General features: G+C 33.3%; 3 protein-coding genes across 5 annotated transcripts; 1 reads left to right on the top strand and 2 right to left on the bottom strand.

Annotated features, from left to right (window-relative positions):
* Positions 1–733: 733 nt before the first annotated feature.
* Positions 734–2408, bottom strand: LOC111386600. The gene is made up of 6 exons (XM_023011071.1): positions 2261–2408; positions 2029–2093; positions 1720–1794; positions 1562–1637; positions 1315–1481; positions 734–974 (listed from the first exon to the last, which is right to left on the bottom strand). The coding sequence occupies exons 1-6, from the start codon at positions 2349–2351 to the stop codon at positions 951–953; spliced, it is 498 nt and encodes a 165-aa protein (XP_022866839.1). The 5' UTR covers positions 2352–2408; the 3' UTR covers positions 734–950.
* Positions 2409–2506: 98 nt separating this feature from the next.
* On the bottom strand, positions 2507–5579 carry LOC111386599 (tobamovirus multiplication protein 1-like). Of its 3 annotated transcripts, none has more exons than XR_002701261.1 (6): positions 5381–5579; positions 5209–5290; positions 3398–3442; positions 3152–3185; positions 2829–2915; positions 2507–2726 (listed from the first exon to the last, which is right to left on the bottom strand). XR_002701261.1 is itself a non-coding variant. In XM_023011069.1 (5 exons), exons 1-5 carry the CDS (start codon positions 5311–5313, stop codon positions 2671–2673), a joined length of 327 nt encoding a protein of 108 aa, XP_022866837.1. In that variant the 5' UTR covers positions 5314–5579; the 3' UTR covers positions 2507–2670. The 3 variants fall into 3 exon arrangements, 1 of the variants encoding a protein (XP_022866837.1); XR_002701260.1 differs by having other exon boundaries at positions 5209–5255; XM_023011069.1 differs by having other exon boundaries at positions 5209–5579.
* A 13465-nt stretch (positions 5580–19044) lies between these two features.
* Positions 19045–22137, top strand: LOC111386595 (uncharacterized protein ycf23-like). Its single transcript, XM_023011065.1, has 8 exons — positions 19045–19390; positions 20094–20159; positions 20333–20407; positions 20771–20893; positions 21038–21127; positions 21290–21397; positions 21546–21668; positions 21768–22137. The coding sequence occupies exons 1-8, from the start codon at positions 19187–19189 to the stop codon at positions 21897–21899; spliced, it is 921 nt and encodes a 306-aa protein (XP_022866833.1). The 5' UTR covers positions 19045–19186; the 3' UTR covers positions 21900–22137.
* Positions 22138–23229: the final 1092 nt, after the last annotated feature.

The raw sequence follows: 23229 nt of genomic DNA, 5'->3' as shown, positions 1-23229 counted from the left end.
AAACAACAAAAGACTAAAAATAGAAAATAAAAAGAAGAAAAGTTGTAGGATGTTGACAAAAAATATTGTGTACGAAAAAATGTAATTCAAATGAAAATATTACATTTCAATTTATTAAACCTTTAACATTATATACACAATTTCATAAAATGTGTTATCCGTATACATATTTTTTAACAATTTTAATTTTGCCTTTAGTAATATTAATTACATCAACTATTTCCAAAAACAGTATTAGTACTTAAAAAGATTAGGCATATCATTGGTTCAATACATAAAACGTGCAACACAAGTACTTACTACCAGTTGAAAAAAGTGGGATAACTTGAAACGAAAAATTGTTAGATTAATTAGGGTCATTTGAAAATGAAGTAATGAAACATCTTTTCCATTAATTTTACATTTTGTTCCAAGGTCATTAAACCTCAAAGGATCACAAACCAAACTATAGAGGAAAATCGTAATGTCTACATTCTAACTCATACTACTTACTACTTTATGACGTGGGAAAAAATTACTAACTTTGGTAAATAAAATATGAACCTCCCATCAAATTCTTCGAGTTTAAACATTTTTGACATATTTGATTTATCGACCAACTAGAAGTAGACATGGTTGAGAAATAGAAGGGCGTGATCTTAGACTCTTTATTCATTACTCTATTCGATTTTGTATAATTTATCGTACCACACATAACCTAGTCGTGAGGAAATAAATAAATAAAAGCAGAAGGTTAAATACTAATAGGTCTCATTATAAACATATATATTAAGCATCCATTAACAAGAAAGTTTTACCATAATATTCTTTTTCTTTTCTTTACTTTACTTTCCTTTCCTTTTATTTGTTTACTATGTGTAGGAGACTAAGCTGTCAATATTTATATTTTATGCACTCCCAAGTGCCAATGCATTCCCAGCTTCTTATAGCCTATATTCACAGTTTGCATTTCATGTAGGGCTTGCTGTTGATTCCTGCATTCATGAAATTGATTATAATTGTTAATAAGTTACTTTTGGCAGGAATAAAAATAACTTATTCAACATGCTTATTTCACTTACTTTAAAGCTTATAAAAATATGTGCTATAACTTTGAAATGAATAAATTGTGGAATCGATTAGAGTAAGAGATTAGTTCAAAGACAAAAAGAAAGAAGCATTTGTCAGCGTAGAAAGACCAACCAAGCAAAGCTCTTTCCCATTTTTTTTTGGGGCCATGAAATGAAGTGAAATTGTACGGTATATTAGGAAGATAGGTAGGCAAAGAAATGTTATGGTTAAACAACTATAAAAGTCACAGGAAAGTTCGTGAACCTGAATCTGCATGCTACCATCAGCAGTCGAGGGCTGCGGATCTGCTGCCACTGAATCATCATCATCGATGAAAGCTATTGTTAACCATTGTTCTTGTCTATCAGTTTCAACAAAGGCTGGTAATTCTCTCATCCCGCATAGTACAAAGGCCGAGGGCAATGATGAACCTGGAAATGTTGTGTAGAAACGTGTTAAATCAAGAAAAAAAAGTCCCATAACAGAAGATAAGTGTCCCATCAACCATTACCTATAAGATAATACAGAACCAACAGAAGCGGCGTATGAACACCATCTATGTCTTGTTGACGCCAGTGATAAATCAGCTGCAACATTGAGAATGTTCAAATGGGAAGCATTTTCCAGTATCCGGAATTGAATACATGCTACAGAACAGCAAGAACTTACAGGTATATTTGTAGCTATGGCAACATAAGCACTTGATGTAAAAGATACAATTGATACCACGGCCAAGCCTACAAACTGCATAGCAATAATTTTGAGATAGAAATAAAGAAACCAAGTGCAACAGCCACACACTATTAAAAAGTGATCGTATATAATGAAATTAAAGGAAGAAATTACTTCCAAAAATTTATCCTCAGAGAAGGAAACTGAGAAACTATAGTGCAACTTGTAATAAAAATAAAAAATAAATAAATAAAAATAAAAATAAGTAGAAGAGAGCTATACAAAGTATAAAAATTGAGCAGCTACCTTACACTTTTCACACGTGCCCCGGTCCGATCTCACTTTTCTCATTTTCTTGAACAGTAGAAGCCCTAAATACGATATTTGGTTGATGAAAAGCAAATAGAAATGGATCAGTTGAAGAGAACATTACATATTTGACAAAACAGATTAATTCATTGTAAAAGATGTATAGCTATTGGATTCTTATAGCTGTTAATTTTCATGAATTAGGAGTAAAACATCACAGGATGCTCACCATAGCAAGCCAAGGCTCCTCCTAGGAAAACAACAGCTATTGCTAAGAGATCTACATATACCTGCAAAGTAATCATAATTTGCACCCTCATAAATAGTTAATCAAGTGCACACAAGCGGAGAGTAAGAGTGAGAGATTTACACTAGAAAATTGAGTTTCTTGACTTAAAAAAAAAAAAAAAAAAAAAAAAAAAAAAAAAAAAAAAAAATTTTTTAAAAAAAAAAAAAGGTATTACTTAGTGAAATGATGCCGAATATTTCTCACCACTTCTTGATTGTTGAATTATATTTATGACCAATAGTGTAGTTTGTAGAATTACTGAAGAAAGTATAATTTCCAACTGTCCATTCAAACTTATCAACATACACATATTAAGATGAACATGATTCTCTAAGTAATAAAAAAAGGGCTTACCAGAATGACAAAAGTAGAAGAAAAGCTGAAATGAACAGTATTTTCGGGAAAGCTGCAAAAGTAATATCTTCCGGCATAAGCATCCCTTTTACAATTAAGTACGTCTAAAAATTTGCTAAATTTTCTGAAGAAACTCAAAGGATAATTTATTTACCCATGCTAATGAAACCGCAGGTGTACGACCAGCAAAGCCAACTCTTACAAGCAGCAAAAAGAGTCATCACAAAATAAATGGAATACCCTGCCGGTATGAAATTATCATAGCCAAAATTATCATGTACTAGAAGATCGGAATTTATGATGAAGGGCCGCTTGTGCCAGCATTATATAACAATTTGGCTTATCAAATTTTTTTTAGGAAAAGCAATGTGTGCGAAAAACTATTTGATTAGTAGAAAGTGGAGATTTGTATCATATATCAATGATGCATCAGTTGAAGGCCTCATAAAACGGACAATAATATTAATAAATTCTCACCCAAATTAGAGGATCCAATCACTATATGTAAAACCTACGATTAAAAACACAATTCCATCAGATTAACATTTTAGTATAAAATATATGTAGATGTCATGTCTAATATAATATGAACCATAAATATATAATAAGTCATTGACAATCTTTAATAAAATTTACAGTGTCTCTGTTGTGAATACAGTTTGCATGTCATCAAAAAGAAGCAAACAATTGGAAAAGAAACACACAGACGTAAGAACTGCTTACTTTTTGTCGGGTCCAATTTGGATTCCTTGCATGAATCCTCATCAACTGGTACATCAAAAGAAGGAAAAACAATAAGGAACAAGGATGCTAAAGCCTACTCTTTATGAATTGATCAAAGGAATATAAAGAAATAAATACTTAGTCATGTTCTCATTTTAAAACCAGGGGTTCATTCCCACTCCATTTGTGCATTTGGAAGGTCTAGTGAAATCACAATTTATTGCTAATCATTTATAGTTATGTTAAATTTTGTTGGTCCACCAGTCATTCACTTTTGAAGGTTCTTCTTGGATCATCACTTTAATTAATGTTCTTATTATATTCAACAACGTTACAACTTCATTATGCAACGTCCGGTAATAATTCCATGTAATCTGCTTTGTACAGGAATTGCATAGGAAAATATTTATTACAGTTGAATGAGTCTTCAAAAGATAAAATTCATCTTTTTCCAGATATCCTGTTCACCTCATTCGGACTATTTAATTTAGGAATGAGTTACACGCGTGTCTCATTTACATCTGAGAAATGCTTCTGATAACAACTATGCATGGAATGCGTAGGCTAAGGAGCAAAAAAAAAAAAAGGTTTCACAAATGATAGGTCCAATTAAATGTGGGATATAAATGAGACTTATCACTATAATACCACTAGTTCTGAATAGCTTAGAAAGTAGAAATGTAACACAGAGCAAGTGCCCTTTGCCTACACTGAAAATGTAATACAATATCATCATTAATATAGAAATTTGTATGATTAGGTAACAATCAATGGTAAACTATGCCTCGACCTTCAACATTTTGGATAAGAATTGCAAAGTACTTTTATATCATTTGAGTTGGCTAAATGGAAAATATTTATTAAGTATTTGGCAATGAATCTAAACACCAACTTCATATTATTCCAATCACACAAATGCCTATTTAACGTATATTTATTTCCCAAATGTTACCGTTGAAAATAACGAATCACGCCAACAATCTCACGTGGAATCCCTGAAACAATAATAATGGCACCAACATGCAAAATTAATGTCACCGTTCACGTGTACTTTGAGCAGCTACATTGATACTCATGAGTCATGACGGTCACAGCCTAATGCTGATGGAATTTTGTCATAATTTGAGATTTATCCTCTTTCGGTAAGTAACTATGTAAACTATGTGACAAATACAGCTATTATAACGTCTCCCTAGGTTTCCTGCCAGCTATTTCACTAGTAATCCATGTATAGAATCAGCATCAGTAAGACAATGAGTCACGAAATTTTCCAAACAACAACGGCATCACGCAAATCAAACCATATTGAGTCACCTAACGAATCAGTGCCTCTATGTTTGCTCAAAATTCATGCCATGAACATCATCAAAAGATCAAAAGGCAGAAAAATTAAACTAAAAATAATCAGAAGATTAGTATAATCACAAGCCAAGATAGGCCTCTTCATTCATGAACATTGTCAATTAATAGCATTCACAATTCAAATCCATTATCATTTTTTAATCTTTATGCAAGCAATCTAAAATCGAATAGAAAAAAATCAAAACTACCCTTTACAACAAAAACGACAACAACACAAGAAAAGTAGAAAGATCAATCATAACACAAATTTCAAATGTTTTTAAAATGATCATAGACAATGAACCTCTTCACAGAAGAAATGAAGATGATTAAAAAAATAAAACCCAGAGAAGAGCAACAAGTTTAATCATAAGTATATTCCTAAAATAAGCAACTTATGCAAATAAGTAATGCAGTAATTAATCCACAACTTTATAATGAAAAAGTAGATTTGAAAAAATGAAAGTTACCTGAAAGAAAGCAAGAAGAGCAATCACCCCATCAACACAAGCAAGACCTGCATTCACTCCAACATAAGTCTTTGGATAGCAACTGCCAATTCCCAAATTCAACATTCTCAAAGTTATTTTACAAAAACACACACTATCACCTAAAATTTGTGGGTGTATGATATACACATACCCTGTATATATGGTGTAGAGTAGTGTATGTATTAATTTGAGCGTTAAAAACGGACAACGGAAAGGGGAAAGTGGCGGTATAGTAACTCATTGGATCCACTTGTCGATTCCCCAACCTTCTCTCTCGCGCTCCCTCTGTCTCTATATGTATTTGTGTAAATTTTTAGGTTGACCAAAAGAGTCTTTTAATTTCACTCTCTTACGACTTTGGACGAGAGTGTGTGTGATTGAAATTTTTCATTTTATAAAACTAATATACAATTTTTAAAGGCGAAAAGTCACATGATAAATAAAGAAAATTACAATATTGGACACCAACTATCAGTTGCATAATGGGTATCTTTCAAGTCCAGCTTTTTACGTTACATAACTTAGGTGTCTAATAAATTTTGAAATCAATCGTTAGGGCCACATGTAGTAGATGGCAATCGGGCAGGGTGAGACGAGTTGGGGGCCATTTATGTCCCCACTCCATCGAAAGTTTTTGAGAGACGGGTTAGAATTAATGCCATTCATTTATTATATAATCTAAATTTAAAAACATAAAAATGTTAGGGGCGACTTCGAGGAATTCAGGGAGAAACCATTTTTTTTGTCCACATCCCGATTACCTAACGAGGAAGAGCGGGATGAATTATTTTATAAGAAGCTATCTTTTCAAGCAAATTCAGGGATTAAAATGGAATTTTCTTCTTCTTCTTCTGAGTGATTTTCTAACTTTTAGTAGAAATTCTTGTAAGCGGGAGAAATTTAGGGCATAGATAAATAATTTTGGACTCAATATATTTAATATATTCAAGTGCGTAATGCTGCAATATTAATTTATTTTGGGACTAATAAGAAATTAATTAATTTTAAACAAAAGTACAGTTTAGTTACAAGGGTGGACGTCAGTGGCTCGGCTCGAGTATTTTAATACACGGAACCACCCATTATATTTTGAATATTTCGTAAATGAATCCATTTGGTTCCACGTAATTATTGGACCCAAACTCAAACCCGAACCATCGGTTCCGATTTAGGTTCAATTCTACCCATAATATTTTTTTGAATACATATTTAGTAAATCCAATCATGTAATTAGACAAATTATCACAAACTATCGATCATGCCATAAATTTAGAAACTGACATTAATGGACTAATTATTTGAGACGTAAACAGAGTCTTAACGGATTAGAAGTTACACAAAAAATCAATAACAATTAACAACAGCCTTAAAAGAGCATTAAAAACTAATCAGAATTTAAAAGAACTTTAATAAGAGTATATGACCAACATTAAACAGAGGCTTAATAGAGTATTAATAAGACCATCTTATTATGATAATAATCAAAAGTTCAAAAAAATTTAAAACCAACACAGAAGTTAAACAACCAGAAAATTTCATCAAAAGAGCCATAAAATGTCATCATTTGCATTTGCATTTGCATTTGCATTGTCAACAGTAATAGTCGACATGTGCTCTATTTCCCAATCAAGCAAATCATTTTCAACAAGTTTTCCTATTGTCTCCCCTTTATGATTTGCAACAACTAAATAGCTCAGAATTCTCTTATGCAATTTCCAAGTTCTATCAATAAAGTGTGCCGTGATTACCATGTAATTAATATTTTGAATTGTGTCCAACAATCAGTTGTAAGAGCAACCACTTGCCTATTCAGAATAAGTTTATTATTCAATGATTCATTTGTCTCATTCTAAAGATAGAGCACATCCCTATTAATTGTTTTTCGAGAAGGAATATCGAACTTAGGATTGTGTATTTGCACAAACTCTTTAAAACCTACACCCTTTGTTCGCATAAAACTTGCAAGCGTACGGGATTGTTGACAAGTAATAAAAAAGTGAGTTGTTAGTTATCGTTCCACGAAGAATAATATTTAATACTAGTTTATTAATTACTACTAAATTTGATGTTCGTTGCACAAAAGATGTAATTTTGTTATTATTATTTAAACTAATTCTAAATTAAGGAAGCAATAAAAAATATTTTATCACATATGTGAATGTTTGTATTGGAATCGTGAATCCTCCTATTGTCATTTATTTTAATTCTTGATTCGTAATATAGTCAATTTCATGCTTCGTGACAATCAATAACACTAATGTATTTAATTCTTTTTTCCAAGACAAATTAAGTTTATTTTAATCACAACCCGATCATATTCCTAATTCGAATTCATATGACCAAAATGCATTAAATTACAAGTTATCTATGTGTTTGCATATGTGATAAAGATTATTGCTAATTCTATCTACATATGTTAACTTTGACGCGTTCTAAACTTATTGTGAGTTTCCCAACACTACAATAAGTAACTAATTATTCAATTGGTGATCAATCAATTAAATAATGCAATGGGCATGCAAAATCAATCAAGAAATAACTTAATTATTAATATTAAATCAAAACAAATATGCAATAGGGTTTATCATTCATCCAATACAATAGAAAAACTAGCCTAATAATCTAATGATTAAATTATACAAGAAATATTGGAAAAACATATCCCGAAAATAAGAAATAATGAAGAAAGTGAAGAAATCCAATTTCTTGACTTGAAGCTCGAAAAGGGATGAATATTCTTCAATAAATTTGTATAATCCGCTTTGATCTTGATCCTTAGTCTCATATATAAGATTTTTAGGTGAAAACAGAGGTCTTTTTCGTTCTGGACGTGTTTAGGTACATATATGATGTTAAGATTTTATTTCCATGTAGAATTTCATCGGAATAAGAAAACTGGCACATCACATAAAATTTAGCCCATGCTTGCGCACCATATATTTCATTGCGCGTGTACCAATTAATGATTTTGCTCTCAGGTTGGAGAAAAATGCGTGGTGCGCGTGCGCTATTGCTTCACGCGTCGTCCTGGACAGCTGTCGGTAATTTGATCATGACTTTCTCTTACGAACTCCGATTGAGGTGATTCAAAAAGTTGACTTAAAGATATACAATTCTTTTTGAAATACAAATTTTTCAATTTCATCGTTTGTTACTCGAAAAATGGGTCTCAAATTGAGACTTAAAATTTGGAGCATAACTTCTTCAGCTGGAAATTGATTTGTAAAAATGCTTCAACTCTATTTCATTCCTTTGACCTCCAATTGCATCTAATTAATGTCATATGATCTTCAACCATCATTTTGTAATCCGAATCAACTATTGAATGTTTACACTTTGGTCCCCAAACTTTGGAATTTCTTCGTTTTCACACGCTTTTCATTCATTTCTTTCAAATCCACAAATTTGCATTGATTTCAACCTAACGAACATAATTAACATGAAACTAGGCTATAACTTATTCAAATTACTAACAAATACCCTAATTTAATGGCCTAAATAAGTGTATAAAATACACTTATCAAATATCTCCGAACTTAAACATTTGTTTGTCCTCAAACAAAATTATAATCTAACTTAAACAAAAATTTTAAACAAATATGGTTAGATAATTTGCCTTTGGCATCAGGATTGGAATATATGTATGAAGACTATGAACTGTTACAAAATTGCAATACTAAAATTAATTTCTACTTATTCAATGCAAAACTGACGTGTGTATGTGAAAATTCATGTCAAGCATCATAAATTCATAAAGTGATTCAACTCCTGACCCTTAATAGTCAAATTTATCATTTCTCCTCTCTTGAGATTTACACCTCTAAACTTATTTATTTAACTATCTTCTCAATGTGTGATCTAAGGTTGAATTTATATACTATTTCTCCCGCTCTCTAGTTTGGTTAGATCTTACTACTTGCAGATCAACATATCAACATATAAGGATTCTCATTATTTTTTATTACTTCGACCTTCAAAAATCAACTAGGCTAATAATCCCTTGTTAAAAATTTAATTTTCTCAAATAAGTTTTTGGAGCTTAGTTAAGGCAGACAACATTTTTTTTTCTCTTTTCTTCTTATTTTTTTATAGACATTTTTTTTTCATATCTTATGTGCATACTTTTCTCCATTAAGCTTTCTAAATGATCCATGTAGCGAGCTTTTAGTCGATGACTCCCAAGTCAAATGACTTTGGGGCACCAAGTTTTTAGATACCCTTACAGGCTTAAATACTCGAGTCATAAAGGTTACGAAGAGAAACTTCATAACAAGACAATATTTTTTTTCTTTTTTCTTATTTTTCAAAATACAATGATTAGTGCAATACCCCTGATTAAACACCTATTCTCAAAAATCAATCTCTAACTTAAGATTTTCGCCTAATTTTCACCTTATTGGCCTTAGATATATCACACAAAAATTAGCACACATGGAATTCACATTTATCTCAATGTCTCTCTACAACAGTTCAATCACTCCCAAGCTATTCTAAATTTGGTTTAAGGATGTATAATTTAGTGGTTGTTTGGATTTAGTATCTAAGGTCCACTATATTTTTCTTTTTCAACCAATTTAAATTTTGAATCAAGTTTTTTTTCCATGATGCAAAACATAAATTTGTGCTCTAAAAATATCAAGTTTTACACAAATAAGTATAAATCAACCCTAACATGCAACTTTCTCACAACTTATAGCCTAATACATGGTTCCGAATATATACATCATAATAGGAAAATTTATCAAACCCACACAAGCACACAAAAAAATAAGCTAAGAGTAAACTTTTTTTTTTTTTTTCAAAATTTTTTTTTCACTCGAATAGGCACACAACCCAGTACAAACTTAATATTTTTCCACCCCCAAACTTATAACAGATATTGCCCTCAATATCTTAAATTCTAAGTCCGCATATAAGTGTAGGGAAGAAAATGAAGAGTATACTCCCCTGATATGCACATGAAATTCAATGGCTAGATTGTCATATTGTTCTCGTTGTCTCCTTTGTCAATGTTGGTTTTAAGTGTTCTACAATGTCACTTTCCTGCACAATGCAATTAAATAAAGCATTAAAGATCAAATACTTGAAACACGTGTTACTCAAATCAAACATCTAATAAACCAACTAAATCTCAAGGACCTAAGGGGAAACGAGAAATAAATGATGAGTTCCTAATAATTAAATAAAACTAGTCTAAATTATCCTATGTCTAGAAAGCAATATAAATAAAATGGATAGAAATATTGAGTTGCCTCCCAATAAGCGCTTGTCTAAAGTCCTAAGCTTGACTCCTATTATTTTTAGGCTTTTCATGATGGCTTGAAAATAGAATTTTTCAGCCCTGCACGTTAAACACTGATTGCATTTCCTTCTTTTATCTTTCATCCTCCACATAACCATGTTTTCATTATTGTCCCTACCAACAATTCCTCCTTCATTTAGCCTGTCTTTGTAGCTCTTCCAATGATCCACTTGTTGGCAATCTTCAAAGTATGAGGGTTGCTTGATTGGATTCTCTAAGGTGAAGCTCTGTTGTTTATCCTCCACCCTTAAGATTATCCCATTAGTATCAAAATCCAACAAGACTCGGCTTGTAGAAAAAATGGAATTCCCAAAATTATTGGCATCTGGTATACCTCGTCTATGTCCAAGATGATGAAGTCGGCTGAAAAAATGAACTTCTCCACCTTGATAAGCATATCTTCGACCATTCCATATGGGTGTTTCAGTGATCGATTTGCCAGCTGAAGGATATAGACGCGGCCTTAGGATCTCCTAATCCTAGTTTCCTATAAAGAGGCAAGGGAATTAAATTAATACTCACTCCCGAATCAATTAAACAATTTATATCGTATAAATTTCCTATGAAACAAGGTAGAGTGAAACTCCTTGAATTTTTTAGTTTTGGTGGGATCCTTGCTGAATGATCCACTGCATTCTTTAGATAATGCTATCGTTTCGTGTTCGGGCAGCTTCCTCTTTTTGGTCAACATTTCTTTTAAAAACTTGGAATAGTTTGGAATTTAAAGGATCACATCAATGAAAGGGATGTTGACATGTAAGTGTTTAAGGACTTCTAGAAACTTTATAAATTGTTTCTCTAGCTTGGTATTTTTCAACCTTTGAGGTAATTGGACTAGGTGTACAAGTGCTTTGATAGAAACTTTTACATCTACTTGTGGACTGTTCAAAGACATTTGTTGATCCTTTTCTGTTGATTTTTCGGAATACTTCACTTGTTCTTTGCCCGTCTCATTCCTTCTTGTAGTACTATCTGGTATCTAAACCCCACTTCTGGTGGTGATAGCCTGAACCTACTGCACCGTTGGCTGGCTTTGTAGTCTCTAAGGGAATGAAATGGGTGGCACATGAGCCTTGAGTGCAATGGCGGGAGTGAATGATGGTGGCTCTTTGATCTCAGAATTCCCTACCTCAATTGCTACTACCTTCTTTTGTGGAATTTTCACCATGTCACTAGGCAAGGCATCCTATGGTCTATTGGCTAATGCAGCTGCTATCTGTCCTAATTGATTCTCTAAGTTATGCATAGAAGCTTGCTGATTCTGTATCACTGTCTCAGTCTTAATAATGTACTTAACAAGTAGATCTTCCAAGGATTGCCTCTTTTATTCTTATTGTTGAATCGTTAGTAGATTGCCCCTCATCTAATTTACTTGATAAAAATTATCCACCCATGCGTAGTTGGGATGCTTGTTCAAACTCGGATGGTAGTTGTATGTGTAAGATCTGTTTTTTATCTGGTAGTTTTGTGCATAACTAACCTTTGCTGGCTGATTCATATGAGTAGAAGAATAAGGATAGCTTACAGTGATGTGATTTGCCCCATAACTTGCGCAAACTAGAGTTGGATGCTGTACCATGTGCACAAATTGAGTTAAAGTGTCAAGTTTTTTTGTTATTGCTTCTATCTATGCTGCTAAAATTGTTAGGCTTCCTTGGATCCTCCCTATCTGTTGGCCAGTTAGCCCGATTATCTACAATCCTTTCAAATAGTTTATGTGTTTCATCTACCTCCATCGTCAAAATCGATCAGCCCACATAAGCATCTATAATATTACGAAATAAAGAGCGCAGCCTATTGTAGAAGAGATATATTACTGCCAGTTTAGGAATGTCGAGACTTGGACATTTCCTAAACGCACTCTTGAACCCATCCCATGCTTCTGGATATGTCTTAAAGTTCCTCCATTTGAAAAGATATACTTCGTTTCTAATTTGATGGACTCGAGATGGCGGGAAGAATTACATGGTAAATTTTTGTACCATGTCATTTCATGATACAATACTCCCAGGAGGTTATAACATCATACATATTTTCGCTCACTCCTTCAAAGTGTGAGGGAATAGACGCATTCGAAATGCATCCTGTGACATCCCTTTATGGCTAATTACGTCACACAGTATGGTAAAAGCTTGAATGTGTTCATATGGATTTTCCGTAGCTTTCCCACTGAACTTGATGTCTTGATGATTTAGAAAGAAATTTATGACATCTGGGTGGATGTGAAAGTTAGCTTGTCCAAAGGGCGGATAGATAATCGGAGGTTGAACTGGAGCTGGTATTGGATTAACATAATCCCCTACTAATACAAGCTGGTCCAGAGGTGGTTGTTGAACCAGAAGTGCTACATTCTACTGTGCATCCTGAATCTGATTCTGATTCTGATTCTGATTCTCAACCATTACCCTTACTCTTCTTGTTCTCTTTCGACGTTGCTTGAAGGTCCTTTCCATCTTAGGATCTATATGGAGGATCTTGACCTCGTCGAGATCTTGCATAAAATTGTGAAAACCTGCGAAAAGTGAAAACAAGAAGAGATCAAGTACTTCAATTAAAGCCCAAAAAAATAAAAGGAAAAAAAAAATCAAACTTAATATTAACTACTAAACTAAAATTAAACCCATTACTCCTTAGCAACGATGCAAAAATCTTGTTCGCGTAAAACCCGCAAACCTACGGAATCGTTGATAAGTAATAATAAAGTGAATTGTTATCGTCCCACAATGACTAATGTTTAATTCTAGTTCACTAGTTACTGCTAAATTCGATATACGTGACACAAAAAATGTTATTTTGTTGTTATTTAAACTAATTCTAAATTAAGGAAGCAATAAAAAATATTTTATCAAATATGTGAATGTTTGTATTAGAATCGTGAATCCCTTTATTGCCATTTATTTTAATTCTTGATTCGTAATATAATAAAATTCATGTTTTGTGACAACCAATAACACTAATGCATTTAATTCTCTTTTTCAAGACAAATTAAGCCTATTTTAATCACGACTAGATCCTATTTCTAATCCGAATTCATATGATCAAAATGCATTAAATTATATGTTATTTATGTGATTACATATGTGATAAAGCTTATTCATAATTCTATCTACATATGTTAATTTTACCGTGTTCTAAACTTATTGTGAGTCTTCCAACATTACAACAAGTAACTAATTATTCAATTGATGACCAATCAATTAAATAATGTAATGGGCATGCCAAATCAATCAAGAAATCAGGAAATAACTTAAGTATTAGTCTTAAATCAAAATAAATATGTAATAGAGTTCATCATTCATCCAATATAATAGAAAAACTAATATTGGAAAAAATCACCTGGAAAGAAGAATAATGAAGAAAGTGGAGAAATTCAAATTCTTGGCTTGAATTTCGAAAAGGGATGAATATTTTTCAGTAAACTTGTATAATCCGCATTGATCTTGATGATTAGCCTCGTTCTTCACCTCCAAAATATGTAGAATATAATATTTTTAGGTCAAAAGGGAGGATTTTTTAGTTCTAGGTGTGTTTAGGTATATATATATCATGTCAAGATATTGTTTCCATGTAGAATTTCATCAGAATAAGGAAACTGGCTCATTACAGAAAATTTGGCCCATGCTCGCACACCAATCAATGATTTTGCTCTCAGGTTGGAGAAAAAGAGGTGGTGTGCACGCGCCATTGCTTGCCCCCGCGTGCATCGTTGCTTCACGCGTCGTCCTAGACAGCTCTCGATAATTTAGTTATAACTTTCTCTCCCAAATTTTTATTGAGGTGATTCAAAGTGCATTGAAAATATGACTTTAAAATATACAATTCTTCTTGAAATACATGTTTTCCAAATCGATCGTTTGCTACTCGAAAAATGGGTCTCAAACTAAGACTTGATATCTGGAGCATAACTTCTTCGGCTGGAAATTGATTTGTAAAAATGTTTTAATTCTATTTCATTTCTTTGACCTCCAATTTCATCCAATTGATGTCATATGATCTTCAATCATCGTTTTGTGATTCAAATCAACTATTGGATGTTTACACTTTGGTCCCCAAACTTTGGAATTCCTTCTATTTTCGCACGTTTTTTGTTCTTTTCTTCCAAATCCACAAATTTGCATTGATTTCAACCTAATAACATAATTAACACGAAATTAGGCTATAACTCATTCAAATTACTAATAAATATCCTAATTTAATTGCCTAAATAAGTATATAAATACACTTATCACCCTCCACAAAGGAAAAAGGGCAATTCATCAATTATAATCATCCTAATTAGATATCTTCTACATTCTTCTTTATTATACACTGATGCTATAAGATCAAACATGCCACCATCACCATTACTACCATCATCTCTTTGTCAAGTTAAGGTCTTTTGTTGGTCACCAAACTGAATAGTCTTATATGCATGACAACTATCCAAATGCTTCCACATACTAGAAGTTTTACCTTTTGAATTACTTTGAAGGACTTTCCTAGAATAATTGCATTTCGATGTTTTTCCATCACCTACCTTAGTAAATCTCAACCAAATTACCGACATTGCCTTCGTTTTCTTTTTAGTTTCAGGTGTCTCGTTATACATCTGCAAAAAAAATAAATTATTTTGTTACAACTTATAAAAGATGTAATTTGAAGAGGAAAAAAATAAGAAAGGCACACCACAAATTTTGTTGTTGAATAGAAAAAAATAAAGGCACAACTAAATAAGATAGACTTTAAGAAAAATTGAAATCAACTAGATTTTAAATAAGTAGAGCAAAGTATTTTATTTTTGGTAATATCCAGAGAACACAAAAATGATACATTCTTTACCTTTGCAAAGAAGCAACAAAGCCAAGAAAATATGGGGACCCAAAAAATAGAGTTTTTTTTTTTATGTAATAATATCAATACTCAAGAAAAATTCAAATAAAGACTTGAAGATAGCATGATAGGCAAGAATAAGTGTGTATTGCAGAAGTTACAAAATTTACCTGTAGTGCGGCGTAAGAGACGAAGTCATTGTTTGACGAGAAGAAAACACAAAAATGGAATTGGGAAAGAAGGGCGACAGGGGATTCTAATATTTTTACAGGTTTGGTATTGGGCTATGCCAAAATTGGTTTTAGGCAAGATATATGTATTTGGACTTAGGTAAATAAAATGGGCCAAAAGCTTCGGATTGAATATTTTCTTTGGGTTGAATTGAGCAGCCTATTTAGTGTTTAAATTATAAATATTAAATTTTATAATTTTTTATGCAATATGTTGATTATTAAAATTATAAAAAAAATTGGTTCCATTCAGTTACCCACAATTCCAATTCAAGAACCAAAAATTGACCTAAACCCACTCGATTCTCGATTTCGGTTCTTTTTTTTTTTTCTTTTTATAGAACTGATCGGGAGAATCAGTTCCGGTTAAAATGCCCACCCCTAGTTTAGAAGCCCAAGAGAGAAAGTATGGGGTAAAGTTGTTATATAATAGTTTTTATTTAACTAATTGGGTAAATAGCACAAAACATCCATACCTTTCAATGTTATTGTGCAAAACGTTTATATCTTTCATTTTTTGACATTTTCACACCTATTTCCACATTTCATTGCGCAAAAGATCATTTTCATCAATTTTTCGATAAAAAAGATGATTTTACTCTCCCATTCAAATAAAACAAAAATAAAAAGAACTAACTGCAACAATAGTTTCAATTTTTGAAAAAATTACAAATTAATCACAAATATATAATTAAAAATCAAAACTAAAAATGGATGAAAATGACTGAATTCCAACCAATGTACAACCACCAATGCCAGGAAGCCTACCCATTCAAAAGAAAAGCAAAAGTTGAAGCGAGATCAACTGTTGACATTGTGAGGAGAAGACCAGGGTCACTGCAAGAGAGCAGCACCGACTGCGAGATAAACACCGTCCTAAGAAGAGCGCCATCGCGAACTCGGCCCTAGAAGGTGGGTGGAAATCTAACATTGCCGCTTGAAGAAACGTAGTTAGCAATTTCAACATTACACGACAAGAAGTTAGGTTCTTTTGATAGGGTCGGATTTTTTATTGTTTCTAGCAATGGTTTCGCTGCTGTGGTGATGGTTTTAGGTTGATTTTGTGATTGTTAGTTGGTGGTGGTTTTCGAATGTTGGTGATGGTGCTTGCGGTGATGATGACTGAGATGGTGGTGGTACTAATAGTGGTGGTGGCGGTGCTGCTGCTGCTGACGGTAGTGATGCAGGCAATAGTGGTGGTGTCACGAAGCTGGTTGTGGTGGTTGTCACAACAATAATTTATGAATTGGTTGGAAATGGGTTATAATCGGGTTGGGCCGGGAGTTGATTTTAGGGGAAAAAAATCATATTTCAAGTGTATTGTTTACATCAATTCAAAAGCTAGGTCAATAGTTCAAAAGTTCAAAATTCAGGTATGTATAAAATTTAATTAAAAATATTTATTAATTAAATATAATAAAATCATGATTATACAATTAACGATCACAGATTCATAATTATATGTCACTAATTTATTTTCGAGGTCACAAATTAAAAATTTTGTAGGTTATAAATTATTCGAGGTCACAGATCAAAAATTTTATAGGTCGCATATTTTTTTAGTCACAGATTATCAAATTTTAAGGGCACAGACCAAAATCGGGCACAGACCTAAATCGTTGAAGTCACAAATTAATTTTTTAGTCACAAACACAGACCAAATCGTTGGTCATATATACCAAATACTCCACTCCACTCCTGAATCCAATCCATCACCAATGCTTGGTCACAGAGCAACCAAATGGTCACCACTACCACTACCACTACCAACAACAATGTCGCCATCAGTAGATCCAACACATTGCCTACAAAAATCACCACAACTACCACCATCAAATCCACTGCCATCGCCACCACCACTGTAACCACTACCGACACCATTTTGCAACAGTACAATCACAAAACACCACCACAAAGAGATCCACCAGTTGTCACCACTACCGTCTGTGTTTGACCTAGATCCATCGCACCGTCACCGAATACACCACACATAATCGCAACATGCCGCCACCAATACTAAAACCAACACCACCTCACGAGACTGCCAAGATCAGCACCACCACAACCATCACCAACAACCACAAAACACAACCAACGAAACCAAGAGATAAAATGGCCGCTTGCCACCACCAATACAAACACCTACCTGCCTCTACCTTACACCACTCCCAAAATTCGGAGCCACTAGATCAAAGTTCGAACGGTACAACACATTTAAATCTTGCAACGTCGCTCATCAAACGGTACTGGCAGAGTCGCGCAATGTACTAGATCCATCACAGTGGTTCTCTCGGTTGCAATAGAGAAGAGGAGAAAAGGTAGGATGCATCGGCTTCATCGACGGTGCTCGACTCTTACATCAACGCGGGGCCTTGAAGTTGCGCTCGACTGTGTCCTCGACCGTGGGTGCTCCTCAACAACGATGTCCATCTGTGAGAGAGAGAGAGAGAGAGAGAGAGAGAGAGAGATATGAAGAGAGAGGAGAGTGGAGAGGATAGAAGAAAAATGATAGTGTACACCACCAGCGACGGGTGCTCCTCATTCCTCAAGGCGGCAGGTGCTGTGAGAAGTGGAGAGAGAGAGAGAGAGAGAGAGAGAGAGAGAGATCAAAATGATAAGGTTTGTGGGGAATTATTTGGGTATAAAATTTAATTATTAATTTAATACCTGAATTTTGATTAAAACAACTTTGTACTTGACTTTTGCACTTGGAAGTTGAAATACTTGTGTTTTTGTAATTTCCACTTGATTTTAATTATATGTTTTTTATTAATTTGTAATTTTTTGAAAATTTGGGATTATCGTTGCAATTAATTCTTTTCTTTATTTTTTTTATTTGAATAGGAGAATAAAATCGTTTTTTATTGAAAAATGGATGAAAATGATCTTTTGCACAATGAAATGAGAAAATATTTGTGAAAATGTCTAAAAAATGAAAGGTATGAACGTTTTGCTCAATAATATTGAAAAGTATGGATGTTTTGTACTAGTTATACACATAAATCTAAATTTTTTTCTACATTTTAATAACACATTCTGTTAAAAAATACTATTTAATTTTTTATTATAAGAATAATGGTTGTCAAATTGAAGCTAAATTAGTCAATAACTTCATGACAAAATATAATGAAAATAACTTGAGGTGAATTTTTTTAATATTTAAAGGCTAAATCCTTAAACTAAGCGTTCAAATACCTTGGAGAGAATGAACCTTTTGAAAGACCGAATATGCACATAATCCGAAAACAAATTAGGTTCATGAATCGTGGGATAAATGAATGCTATCGGGATATTAATCAAATTTCATATCCAAATAAAATTATTGTTTGAAATAGATTATTAATTTTGACTCAAATTTTTTTCTACTTTTTTAACCTTTACTACGCGGGGGTCTTTTTTTAATATATAAGAAATAGATAAATAAAAATAATAATCTTTGTTTCAGCTTGTTCATAAGTTAGGTTTATTTAATTTTTTAAGCTTAGCCAAGCTAATTCAAACCAAAATATATTCCTTTTCCCTTTTTCCTATTTTAAATTATCCTCCAAGAATTTAAGCTGCCAACTTCTCTTATCTCTTTCCTTCAACAGTTTGCTCGCCAGAGAGTGGGAAAGAGATGATGAGTTTCTGCACCCAAATTTCGCTCAAAAATCACACCATCTTGAAACCCAACCAAAATCCTCTTCTACTGACAGATTCTACCTTACTAGTGCGAGTTTCTTGTACCAGAAAAAGAAATTGCTTAAATACAACAAGGGCTTTACTTTCTACTACCAAAGAGACTGTTTTGAGGGATTTCCATGAAAAAAGAGCTCTAAAAGTAAGTAACAATTTCAAAACCAGTACTATGTTGCTGCTTTTTAGATTTTTTTAATGGCTTAAGCTTTTAGATAGTGTCTTATCGTCCAAGTGCGCGCGTGAATTTGGAGCACAGGTTTTCGCGTAGAAAGCATAATTAGAATTGTAAATAATTTTTTCCCATTTATGGCAGTTTAAGCTTTTTAATCGACGTGGATTTACACAAAATTATTCGTTTTATATGTCAAATTTGGTGTCTTCGAGCTTTGATATTTCCTTAACTAATAAACAATCTGGCAGTAGATAATCTAAAATCTAGGGCCAGGTTTGGCATACTGGATCAGACCTTTATAAGAATTTGGTATAAAATTGTCCTGAATGTTATTAGATAGAATGCATTATAGTGGATTAAGTTGGATAGTATCATGTTTATTTTTATTAAAAAGAATGTCATTTACTATATCTTCCTTATCCGGCCTAAGCCCACCTCCAAACTCCGTATTATGTTACACGGTTGATAGGCAAAATGACTATCTTTTGAATGGAACATTAAATAACACTATCCACCGTAATCCACCATAATACCATATACACATTAATATCCATTATAATTTTATACTAAATTTCCTATACAGCCTAATTGGTGTACCAAACATAACCTAGATGAAAAGCATTACTCTTAAGTCTTAACTACTTTATGTGACGTTGTGTTTCTATTTTTACAGATCATTTCAGGCTTACAGAATTTGGACAGAGATAATGTTGCTTCTGTTATTACCGCTGCAGATAAGGTTGTTTTCTTATCATCCTGTGACTTAAGTTGTTGATGATTAGGTTGTCGAGGGATAAGTGTATAGCATGGTTATGCTCCATACGTTCGTGCTATATACAGACTTCTCGTTATTTTTTTAATCTATGTTGCTTCCCCCAACTTATTGTTTTCTATTTCTACTCACACCTACAGGGAGGGGCAACTCACGTGGATATTGCCTGCGACCCAGAGTTGGTGAAGCTTGCAATTAGCTTGACTTCTCTTCCGGTATAAACTCCACCAACAAATCCATGCACTAAATTTGACGAGTTAGTATAAATTTTGGGATTCTTCATGTTATTTAAGATAATGGCTTTGTCCGACTAGCTGATTAGCCTGTTTAACAGATCTAGGCTGCTGGTGGAGTTATAATGAAGGCATTGGTTTTTATTGCATAGTGTTTTACCTATGTTCCTGTTCTAGTTACTTTCCAGCCTTTCATATACTCGTTCTCTCAAGTATGTTTTTAAACTATAAACCACAGAATATGATGCAAGTCATCACTTTAGGTGCCAGATTCTAATAGGATAGTTGATCTAGTTTGAGAGTATCAAAATTTCTACTTAGGTTACTTATTCCTAGCCTTTGCAGGTTTGTGTTTCTTCTGTAGATCCGATGGCATTTCCAGCTGCTGTTGAAGCAGGAGCCTTGATGGTGGAAATCGGAAATTATGACTCATTCTATGAGATGGGCTTGACTTTCTCACCAGAGCAGGTATCGGGCTTAGGCTGGTTTCGATACAGAATTCTGTCTCTTTATTTTGCAATACTGCAACTACACTGTTGAAAAAGATCTGGCTTCAGTAAGCTGTTTATCTAGTTCCAGGATTCCAAAATCTTCGGTGACTTTTGAATGCAGGTACTGAAATTAACAAGGGAAACTAAGAGGATTCTTCCATCCATCCCGTTATCAGTCACAGTGCCTCATACACTAAGCCTTCCTGACCAGGTTTTGATCTGTACTCTAAAATGAGATTACAAGTTGAATCCAAGACATTTCTTGTGTAAATGACTAAGTTTACATAAACAAATATCCCTCATTTCTAACAGTTTAAATTTTAGTTAAGATTTTTCTAACATGTGATTGATTATGTACATTTTTCACTGACAGATCAAGCTAGCAGAGCTGTTAGAGCAAGAAGGTGGTGACATTATTCAGACCGAAGGTGGAAAGTATTCTAGTCCATCAAAGGCCGGTATCCTTGGGCTAATCGAAAAGGTAACATATGTAAATAATCGAACTTCATTAACCTAATTATACAGGAGTAATGTGTTTTCAATACCCTTCGAATGAACGTTTTCTTTTCACTTATGTATATCTTGTAATAGTATTCCTTCAATAATGTTTCATCTACTTGGTACTCCAGGCAACCCCAACACTTGCAGCAGCATATTCTATTTCTAGGGCAGTTAGGATGCCGGTAATGTGTTCATCTGGATTAAGCTCAGTCACAGCACCAATGGCAATCGCAGCAGGAGCTTCAGGCGTGGTATGGATTTGTAACTTGCTCTTATCAAACATATTATCTTTGTTGCATTTTAGGATTAATGCAGACACTTATTAATATCTCTGTGATAATGGTTTACAGGGTGTGGGTTCAGCAGTAAACAAACTCAACAACGTCGTTGCAATGATTGCAGAGGTGAAAAGCATAGCTGAGTCATTTGCATTTTCAAACTCGAAAAGAGATGCATCTGAAGAGAGCAATTTGAGACTATGATCAGATGGAGTCTCTAAAGGAATGGATTTTAAGAGATCTCAAATAGGGTTTGGCTGTGAATGGGATCTTGAGAAGATCTTAAAAGGCCGTTTGATACAAGGAGAAATATAACACATCTAAATTCTTGATTATATTCCTTACGAAACATGCCATTAAGTCGAATTTCCTTGTAGCAATAACACGTTGTAATGAACATCCCTTGAGCAATCCCAGAGTGATATTTTCTATTTTTGGTGAATCAGACTCGTTAACAAGGATCGAGTAAACATCTAAAGTCCGACACAAATTCAACTGTTTTTGCAATGTTTAGACAAGATTAGATCCTCGATGGCTAGCTTTTCACAAAATATTTGAATATTTGGTGTCACCTTCAAATAAATTCACGATTTGCTTGTTACATAAAAAAGAAACCTTAAGAATAACGTACAGAAATGATACAGATACGGTGCAAATTTGTATGGAATGAATTCTTATATTTCTTCTATTCATCAAAGTCTGAATAGTCCTCGAGTTCATCAAACTCCCCAGTTTCCTGCAAAATTTATCCTTGTTACAGTAAAATTGATGATGTATATATTTCCGACTTCCATACGTGCGGCATAAAGACACTCGAGAAAGAAGGCGTGCAGAGAAGATCATTTTTCTTTTCTCAAACTCTGCCATTGCTCTATGCTCACTTTTCTGTAGCAATGTCATAGTATTGCAACTCTTCCTGCAATGAGCAAATCAAAAGACGTTCTTAGAAAAAAAAACATTCAACTTGTAAAATTGGACTTGCCACTGCCGTCTTGAACACCCCAATATTCCTAAATGCAAAAATTTGGCAGCTAAATCATTCACCACTGCAGATCATCAAGCCAAATGAAAGACCATAACCATCCTTCACAACTAGCCTGATCCTCCCATTCCCAGGGTCTATAAAGCGTAGGCGTTAAGGCCAAATTTCAAGCTTTCACCTAAGAGTAAAAAAGAGTTTTCTTACTTTTAATATTATTTTAATTAATATGAAACTATAAATAAATAAAATAATCCATACCATGTTGGGTTTGCGACCCAAATTAGGGTGGATTTTTTGTGGAAATAAATTGTTTTTTTTATTTTCATGTGGGAAAATTTGTTTCCTTATATTTTACGTGATTTTTATGAAAATATATTATTTTCTTATTCCACATTATTTTCATCTTTATGCTATGCCATGTACCAATAAATAGTGATCTTCTCTTTTAGTTTTGTTAAAATAAGAATTGTGGAGTTCTTGTATTTTTCTTTATATTGTCGATTAATAAAACGTTGTGCCTCTACGATTAACTCTCCTTATTAATTTCTTTAC

The sequence above is a fragment of the Olea europaea genome, unplaced genomic scaffold, assembly GCF_002742605.1.
Source record: "Olea europaea var. sylvestris unplaced genomic scaffold, O_europaea_v1 scaffold363, whole genome shotgun sequence".
NCBI classification, from domain to species: domain Eukaryota; kingdom Viridiplantae; phylum Streptophyta; class Magnoliopsida; order Lamiales; family Oleaceae; genus Olea; species Olea europaea.
The sequence above is the reverse complement of the archived record's forward strand: the minus strand, read 5'-3'. Positions and strand labels throughout refer to the sequence as shown.

Bases quoted from the DNA above. Each gene is read 5' to 3' on its own strand.
- LOC111386600 (XM_023011071.1), bottom strand. From the start codon at position 2,351: ATGAGGGTGCAAATTATGATTACTTTGCAGGTATATGTAGATCTCTTA. The intron at 2,094-2,260 runs GTGAGCATCCTG...TATCGTATTTAG, and splicing joins AGGAGCCTTGGCTTGCTATG to GGCTTCTACTGTTCAAGAAA. The intron at 1,638-1,719 runs GTAAGTTCTTGC...TCAATGTTGCAG, and splicing joins CCATAGCTACAAATATACCT to CTGATTTATCACTGGCGTCA.
- LOC111386599 (XM_023011069.1), bottom strand. From the start codon at position 5,313: ATGTTGAATTTGGGAATTGGCAGTTGCTATCCAAAGACTTATGTTGGA. The intron at 3,443-5,208 runs GTAACTTTCATT...TTGATGTACCAG, and splicing joins CTCTTCTTGCTTTCTTTCAG to TTGATGAGGATTCATGCAAG. The intron at 3,186-3,397 runs GTAAGCAGTTCT...TTTTAATCGTAG, and splicing joins CAAATTGGACCCGACAAAAA to GTTTTACATATAGTGATTGG.
- LOC111386595 (XM_023011065.1), top strand. From the start codon at position 19,187: ATGATGAGTTTCTGCACCCAAATTTCGCTCAAAAATCACACCATCTTG. The intron at 19,391-20,093 runs GTAAGTAACAAT...CTATTTTTACAG, and splicing joins ATGAAAAAAGAGCTCTAAAA to ATCATTTCAGGCTTACAGAA. The intron at 21,398-21,545 runs GTAACATATGTA...TTGGTACTCCAG, and splicing joins TCCTTGGGCTAATCGAAAAG to GCAACCCCAACACTTGCAGC.